Consider the following 7,711-nt stretch of genomic DNA (forward strand, 5'->3'; position numbering starts at 1 on the left):
CTGTCGTCCAGCCACTGTCCATTTTGGAGGTGCGAGCTTTATGCGAACAATGAAATATTGGGCCAATGGCCAGATTTGAGTAGCCTTGGTTATATAAGTAATCAAAAGTTGTTGGTGAAAATATTGTTTTTATTTGAATGTTTTTTCCAAAAATGCAGCAATAATCTAGAATTGTATTATACCGGTTTTATAATAATAATTGTGTGCCCTGACAACGTTTCGGCCGCTAGGGCCTTCCTCAGGTCTGGCACACAAACAAATGAACGGGTCAGGTAATTCCACCGATGGTAACCGCTGCTGAGATGTTTCCTCTTTGCTCTCTCTCTCTCTCTCCACGCACTGAGCGTCTGCCGCCCCGCGCGTCCTTTTATACACCCTGCCCGGTTAGAATTTCTTATTTTACATTTTTCAAAGTCAAAGTCCGCTTTATTGTCAATTTCTTCACATGCCAGGCACACAAAGAGATGGAAATGACGTTTCCCACCGTCCCACGGTGACTAGACAGTACACAACACTCACATCAAACAGCACAAAGAGTAAAAACGAACAGACAAGAGCAACAAATAAGTAAGAAGCAAATAACCCAAATAATAGACAATAAATAAATAAATAGACAAATAAGAGCAGCAAAATGGAGCAAGCGCGCTAATAGCAGACAGCCAGATCATAGCGCAAAAGAACAGGACGTCATGTAGCAGAGGGTGGAGGGGGGAGGGAATTCAGGATCCGGACAGCTTGGAGCACAAAGCTGTCCCTGAGTCTGGTGGTGCGGGAGCGCAGGCATCTTTACCTCTTCCTAGAGGGCAGAAGTTCAAACAAAGAGTGAGCGGGGTGACTCTCATCACACACAATCGCAGCCGCTTTGCGGGTGAGACGGGAGGCGTAAACTTCCTTCAGGGAGGGGAGTGGAGCCCCGATGATTTTACTGGCAGTGGTCACTATGCGCTGCAGGGCCTTCATGTTGTACTCAGAGCAGCCACCACCCCACACAGCGATGCAGCTGGAGAGGACGCTCTCAATGGTGCCACGGTGGAATGTGGTCATGACGGCGGGAGGAGCACTTGCCCGCCTGAGTTTCCGCAGAAAGTACAGGCGGCGCTGGGCCTTCTTCGCCAGCGACGCAGTGTTGGTGGTCCAGGAGAGGTCCTCACTGATGTGCACCCCCAGGAATCTGGTGCTACTCACTCTCTCCACCACAGCTCCGTCGACGGTCAGCGGCAGGTGGTGGGCGTGACCCTTCCGGAAGTCAATGATAATCTCCTTGGTCTTGTTGACGTTCAGCAGAAGGTAGAGGACACGATAGAAATCCAGTGCTAAAGATGGCCGTCGTAAGCCCGTGTGTGTGTGTGTGTGTGTGTCAGGGACAACCCTTCGGAACGTCTCGGGAACCAGAAGAACGGCGTAAAGGACGTCCAGAAGCACAAGTGAGAAATATAACGTGCGAGAACGCGGTCGTCCGCGCCCTCATTGTCCCTCCTCTTCTTCTTGCAATCAGGTGGTTCGAGGGCTTCAACCGGGATGGCCTCCGCCAGGGAACCATGGACTGTCCCTTTATGCCAAGGGTGAGTTGGCGGCCCTTAAGAGGCACCTCGGTTGCATGGGCTGGAAGCGCTTTGCCGTCTGCAGAGCCCGCCACGGTAGCCCCAGCCAAGATTGCACGTGAGGTCCGAGAGGCAGTCAGCCCTGATAATATGACTTGGCAGCCAAATCTTTGATCCATCGCAGGGCTTCGTGCATTTTGCTGCTACTTGCAGAAAAATGACATCACGGTTGCTCAGTTAACCCAATCACAGCTGAGCAACTGTGACGTCATCAAAGACGCGCCATGCTGAGTGCGACGCCCACCGCCCGCCGCTGAAGGTGTTTTGCTCTGCGGCACTGTGCGCTTTTGCCATCAGGTGGACGGCCCGTTGGACAACAGCAATTTTGACGATTCCCCCTGGACACCGAGGGCCCTCCCCCTGATGACGAGTCAGGCTGGGACCTGGAGTTCTGAAACAGCTTGGCCTGGTCAGAGGCTAAATGGAGAACGGACGAGGTCCATAACTACAAAGAAATGTTTAATATTTGATTGTTCATTTGTGTTAACAACCCACTCTTTCAGAAACCGCGTGTATAAACATACATTTTTTTAAGCTGGTCTACTGATTGCTAACTACTGTTTTTTCTGTCACTCAGGAGTACAAGTCGCAAAATGCATAATAAAAAAAGAAAAAAAACAAGTCGCATATATATATATTTATGCTTATGTCTAGGCGACAAGGGACATGTCGTGTCTTATGATTCATAATTACATTTTCGCTGTTTGCCAAGTGTCATGACTGCCTCACGAGTGGGACAAGAAAATGGCCGTAGATAAATACAAACATGTCACGTTTTACGCACAACATTTTGACCTATCCACTTCGGCATCCTTGAGTCGTTTGAACTGCAAAAGTGTCTCCGAGTAATAAACATGGCGGATTTGCAAATCCCATTACCTTGTTTGGTTTGTCTCGCCCCAACGGGTGTGATGTAAATGATACGCAATAGAAAATGGAGAAATCTGAACCGAGTAAAAAAATAGGTCCCCAAACAGATCATAAAAGTATCTCTGCAGCACTTGGAGGGGGATACATATGACACTTTTCAACAATCCTGGAGTCTTCAAATACACAAGAAAAAAGCGCTGAGCTGGGCGTCAAAGCCGTAACACCATGCTTCGGAGGTCGACATGTCAACCATTCCGCCATTAGATCAACGCGCCTCATTTGTAAGTTTACTAAATAAAACAGCGGTTGCTATATGACGTCAATGGGCGGAAATTCCGCCGAAATTCAAATCCGTGGGCGCGGCTGGCAACAAGGAAGTAGGAAGTAGATTCGCTGTTCGAATATTAAGGTATATACATACAGACAAGGGAGAAAAGAAAAAGTGTTGAAACGGGCCTCGAACACGCAACATCATGCACAAGAGGTGGATGTGCTAAACAGTGCACCATTGTGTCAACAGATAATACCCGTAAGTCTACTAAAGAAAACAGCGGTCGCTATATGACGTTGCCACGTCACGGTCATGTGACGCGGACATGGCCGCAACTGTCGTCACAGACGCCGAATTTCGACGATTCTTCCTGGTCAAAGGTTGTAAATGATTGCGTTGATTAAAAAAGAAAATTTTATTTAACTCTTATTTACCGTTTGAGATAATGTTATGTCGCAGTCGTGCCGCGGAAATGACGTATATAGGCGGAACTTCCGCTGAGATTCAAATCCAGAAGAAGAAGAAGAAGAAGAAGAAGAAGAGATTCAAATCAGTGGGCGCGGCTTTCAACTGGGAGTAAGTAATGGCGCCAAGGGACACAGAGCGGCTAGTAACACGACGATTAACAAGAGAAATGTTTTATTTTCTGCTTGCAACTGGACCGTCTAGAGCGTACACGGTAAATGCAACTCATTGTTTTTAAAAAGAAGTACTTTTGTAGCCCTGTAAAGCGAGCGAGCGAGTGAGTGCGTGCGCCAGTGTGTGTGTTTTCGGACGTCGAATTCGGCATCTGCTGCCAGCCACAAATGCCCGAATTTCGACGATTTTCCCTGGTCAACGGCTGTATTGCGTTGATTAAAAAAGAACTTTATTTAACTCTAATTTACCCTTTTAGATAATATTACGTCGCAGTCATGTCCCGCGGAAATGACGTCATAGATTCAAACCCGCGGATAGAAACACGACGATTATCAACAGAAATATCTATATTTTCTGCTTGCAACTGGAACGTCTAGAGCGTACACGGTAAATACAACTCATTATGTTTAAAGATATTTACTTTTGTGTAGTTTGACTAAAGTTGTCGATGTAGCTAGCGTTCACTTAGCAATAGGAATAGCAATGTGTAGCTGTGTAGCTAACCCTAGCTGAAATGTAGTTGTATCTGGGAATGTTGCTTGAGGCTAAATGCTAATCTTCTATTTTATTCCTTTAGGTTCCATGGTGCTACAATGGTTGGACGTTGGCGAAGACGTCTCAAGTGAGTACCCCTTTCTTCCTCTATTTATGTTAAACGCCTCCTATTAAAACTTCCACTGGCTGCAGACAGCCGTGTTTGATCCACCAACAGTATTGCAACTTGCAATGAACTCCTAGTGTCCTTTCTCATTAATATGTCCTATCAGGTCTCAAGTCATTCCTTCATTCATTTAGGAAATTTGGAATAGCAGCAAATCCAAATTTGCCTGAGAACAAAAACAGATGAAATAAATTAAATGAGTCTTACTTGTTCCCATTAAATAAATCAAGTCTTCTTCCCATTCCTTTTCAAACAAGTAAAGCCTGCCCATTTTGTGCCGTAGTTTTTGTGTCAATACCTAGTATTTATACAAAATCATAATTTAAATGACTTCATTCCTTCATTCACTTTGGAAATTTGGAATGGCAGCAAATCCAAATTTGCCTGGGAACAAAAATCGATGCAATAAATTAAATAAGTAATTTCTTTCCAATAAATAAATTAAACTGGGCTTACATCTTCCCATTCCTTTTCAAACAAGTAAAGCGCCCATTTTGTGTCGTAGATTTTGTGTTTATACCTAGTATTTATCCAAGATCATAATTTAAATGACTTTATTCATTTATTCAAAAGATCCAAAGTTGTGTTGCGTGTAATTCAGTACAGGTCTCATGTCAAAATAGATTAAATAAAGTAAATAAGTCTTCTTCCCACTCCCTTTCAAACAAGTAAACTGCCCATTTTGTGTAGTAGATTTTCTGTTTACCTACTATTTATACAAAATCATAATTAAAACGACTTAACAAATTAATTAATTTAAAATAAAGTTTCATATGTCCTATTAAGTATCATGTGGTTGTAAACTGTTTGTACTATGTGTCTTCTCTGCATCCATTGCAGCCTGGTCATCCTGGAAGAGGGACCCTCCCATCTGTGGTCTCATCTCAAGGTTTCTCATTTCCCCTCGTTGGAGTTTTGAGTTTTTCTTGCCCTCATGGGAGTTTAAGATCAGGGGATGGCTGAGAATATTGTCATTTGTCATTTTCACATGTCCTGAGTGTTGTCAGTCACCTAAATGTTGAACAGAGACTGTGATGTCCCGAAGTCAAATTCCTTGTTTGGCACTCCCCAAAATGGCGAATAAAAATTCTTGGATCTTGAATGTTAAGATTTGTCACCATCCTTTGGTGAAATTTGGAATTGCAGCAAATCTTGCATTGGCCAAGTTATTTTAAAAGAGCACGTGGGGTAATGTTTGTCATTTGTGATGTCATACTCTGTTTTTTGTGATGTCATACTCAGTATTTTTGTTGGGCCTAGGTGCTAAGGCCTAGGTGCTAAGGCCTAGGTGCTAAGGCCTAGGTGCTAAGGCCTAGGTGCTAAGGCCTAGGTGCTAAGGCCTAGGTGCTAAGGCCTAGGTGCTAAGGCCTAGGTGCTAAGGCCTAGGTGCTAAGGCCTAGGTGCTAAGGCCTAGGTGCTAAGGCCTAGGTGCTAAGGCCTAGGTGCTAAGGCCTAGGTGCTCAGGCCTAGGTGCTCAGGCCTAGGTGCTCAGGCCTAGGTGCTCAGGCCTAGGTGTTGTTGTTGTTGCGGGGGTTGGAGTTGTTGTTGTTGCGGGGGTTGGAGTTGTTGTTGTTGCGGGGGTTGGAGTTGTTGTTGTTGCGGGGGTTGGAGTTGTTGTTGTTGTTGCGGGGGTTGGAGTTGTTCAAGATTCAAGAATTTTTATTCGCGATATTTGAGCGTGCCAAACAAGGAATTTGACTTCGGTAGATCACAGCCTCTGTTCAACATTTAGGTGACTAACAACACTCAGGACATGTGAAAATGACAAATATTCTCAGCCATCCCGATCTTAAACTCCCATGAAGGCAAGGAAAAACTCAAAACTCGGACGAGGGGAAATGAGAAACCTTGAGAAGAGACCACAGATGGGAGGGTCCCTCTTCCGGGATGACCAGGCTGCAATGGATGGAGAGAAGACGCATAGTACAAACTGTGTAGACAATCCCAAAAGGTGTGGAGAGCAGGATGTTTTTGCACAGCAATGACTGAGACTCTAAGAGTGGTGTGAGTTCATCAGAGCAACAGCCTGGGGGAAGAAGCTGTCTCTGTGTCTGCTGGTTTTGGCGTACAGAGCTCCATAACGCCGTCCAGAGGGGAGTAGTTCAAACAGACTGTAATCTGGGTGAGAAGGGTTTGTCGATGTTGCTTGCACGTTTCCTGGTCCTGGACAGGTACAAGTCTTGGATAGATGGGAGGTTGATTCCAATGATCTTTTCTGCAGTCCTGATTGTCCGTTGCAGTCTGTGCTTGTCTTGTTTGGAGGCCGATCCAAACCAGACAGTGATGGAGGTGCAGATGACAGACTCGATGATGGCAGTGTAGAAGGTCTTCAGCAGCTCCCGCGGCAGGTTGAACTTCTTGAGCAGTCTTGTGAGACCAAGATGGCGCTGCGGACGGCAGCCTCCGTGGGTCGCTCTCTGCTTATTTGTCTTATTTTGTGTGTTTTCTGTGTCCTAAGGCCTACAGGAGCGGCGACCGGGACCTGTTCAAGCAGACCAGAAACACTGAACCGAGAGGTCAGCAAAGCCAGGAGGTGTTACGGGGAGAGCTTGGAGAGACACCTCTCTGCCAATCCTGATCCCTCAACAGTGTGGAAAGGTTTGCAGAGCATCACGCGCTTCAAGAAACAAATCCCCTGTCCTGTGGAGAGCCCAAGGCTCGCTAACCAGCTGAACAGGTTCTACTGCAGGTTTGATCGGTCCTCCCACACAACTTGACCTCCTGCAGCACAATCTACATAACAATCTACTCACAACCGCTCTGTTCACACCTCCGTCACCTACTTTCTCTCTCTTGCAGAGGCCGTGCCTGCACTCCAGATCCGTGAGGAGGAAGTGCGCCAGGTGTTCCGGAGACAAAAGATCAGGAAGGCACCGGGCCCAGACGGCGTGTCACCCTCCTGCTTGAAAGCCTGTGCTAAGCAGCTGGCACCCACCTTTGCTCGAATCTTCAACCGCTCCCTGGAGCTGTGTGAGTTGCCCTCATGCTTCAAGAGCTCCACCATCGTTCCAGTGGCCAAGAAGCCCGCCATTACAGGATTGAATGACTACAGACCTGTCGCTCTGACATCTGTGGTCATGAAATCCTACGAGAGGTTGTTGTTGTTGGGGTGGTTGATGTTGGTTGTTGTTGGGGGGGTTGATGTTGGGTTTTTTGTTGTTGGGGGGGTTGTTGTTGCGGGTGTGGTGGTTGTTGTTGAGGGGGTTGGTGTTATTGGGGTTGTTTTTAGTGTTGTTGGGGGGGTTGGTGTTGTTGTGGTTATTGGAGGGGTTGTTGTTAGGGGGGTTGTTGTTGTTGATGTTGGGGGGGGTTGTTGTTGTTGATGTTGATGTTGGGGGGGGTTGGTTGTTGATGTTGGGGGGGTTGGTTGTTGTTGTGGTTGGGGGGGGGGGGTTGGTTGTTGATGTGGTTGGGGGGGGGTTCTTGATGTTGTGGTGGTTGGGGGGAGAGTTGTTGATGTTGTGGTGGTTGGGGGGAGAGTTGTTTGTTGTGGTGGTTGGGGGGGTTGTTGATGTTGATGTTGTGGTTGGGTGGGGGGGGGGGGTTGTTGTTGGGGGGGAATGATGTTGGGGTTGTTGTTGGGGTTGTTGTCTGTGGCTCGTGCAGCTTTAGGCCTATCGGACCACTGTCTAGTTCATCTGGTCTCGGCCCACAGGTAGAAGCTAAAAA

The 7,711-nt window shown here is 46.8% G+C and overlaps 2 protein-coding genes across 13 annotated transcripts; both read left to right on the forward strand.

Annotated features, from left to right (window-relative positions):
* Positions 1-723: 723 nt before the first annotated feature.
* Positions 724-2,470, forward strand: LOC147043681 (cGMP-dependent protein kinase 1-like). 2 transcript variants are annotated; one of them, XR_015068760.1, is made up of 4 exons: positions 724-1,287; positions 1,362-1,424; positions 1,496-1,562; positions 1,899-2,470. XR_015068760.1 is itself a non-coding variant. In XM_085936454.1 (4 exons), the coding sequence occupies exons 1-4, from the start codon at positions 1,250-1,252 to the stop codon at positions 1,780-1,782; spliced, it is 225 nt and encodes a 74-aa protein (XP_085792580.1). In that variant the 5' UTR covers positions 724-1,249; the 3' UTR covers positions 1,783-2,470. The 2 variants fall into 2 exon arrangements, 1 of the variants encoding a protein (XP_085792580.1); XM_085936454.1 differs by having other exon boundaries at positions 1,726-2,470.
* A 377-nt stretch (positions 2,471-2,847) lies between these two features.
* Positions 2,848-7,200, forward strand: LOC147043682 (uncharacterized). 11 transcript variants are annotated; one of them, XR_015068757.1, is made up of 5 exons: positions 2,848-3,421; positions 3,638-3,768; positions 3,959-4,003; positions 6,264-6,390; positions 6,501-7,200. XR_015068757.1 is itself a non-coding variant. In XM_085936452.1 (5 exons), the coding sequence occupies exons 1-5, from the start codon at positions 3,188-3,190 to the stop codon at positions 6,867-6,869; spliced, it is 558 nt and encodes a 185-aa protein (XP_085792578.1). In that variant the 5' UTR covers positions 2,851-3,187; the 3' UTR covers positions 6,870-7,200. The 11 variants fall into 11 exon arrangements, 1 of the variants encoding a protein (XP_085792578.1); XM_085936452.1 differs by lacking the exon at positions 3,638-3,768 and having other exon boundaries at positions 2,851-3,318; positions 6,264-6,386; positions 6,501-6,731; positions 6,842-7,200; XR_015068756.1 differs by lacking the exon at positions 3,638-3,768 and adding an exon at positions 6,060-6,164 and having other exon boundaries at positions 2,855-3,421.
* Positions 7,201-7,711: the final 511 nt, after the last annotated feature.

Source organism: Syngnathus leptorhynchus, chromosome 17 (assembly GCF_054491065.1).
Source record: "Syngnathus leptorhynchus isolate UIUO chromosome 17, UIUO_Slep, whole genome shotgun sequence".
NCBI classification, from domain to species: Eukaryota; Metazoa; Chordata; class Actinopteri; order Syngnathiformes; family Syngnathidae; genus Syngnathus; species Syngnathus leptorhynchus.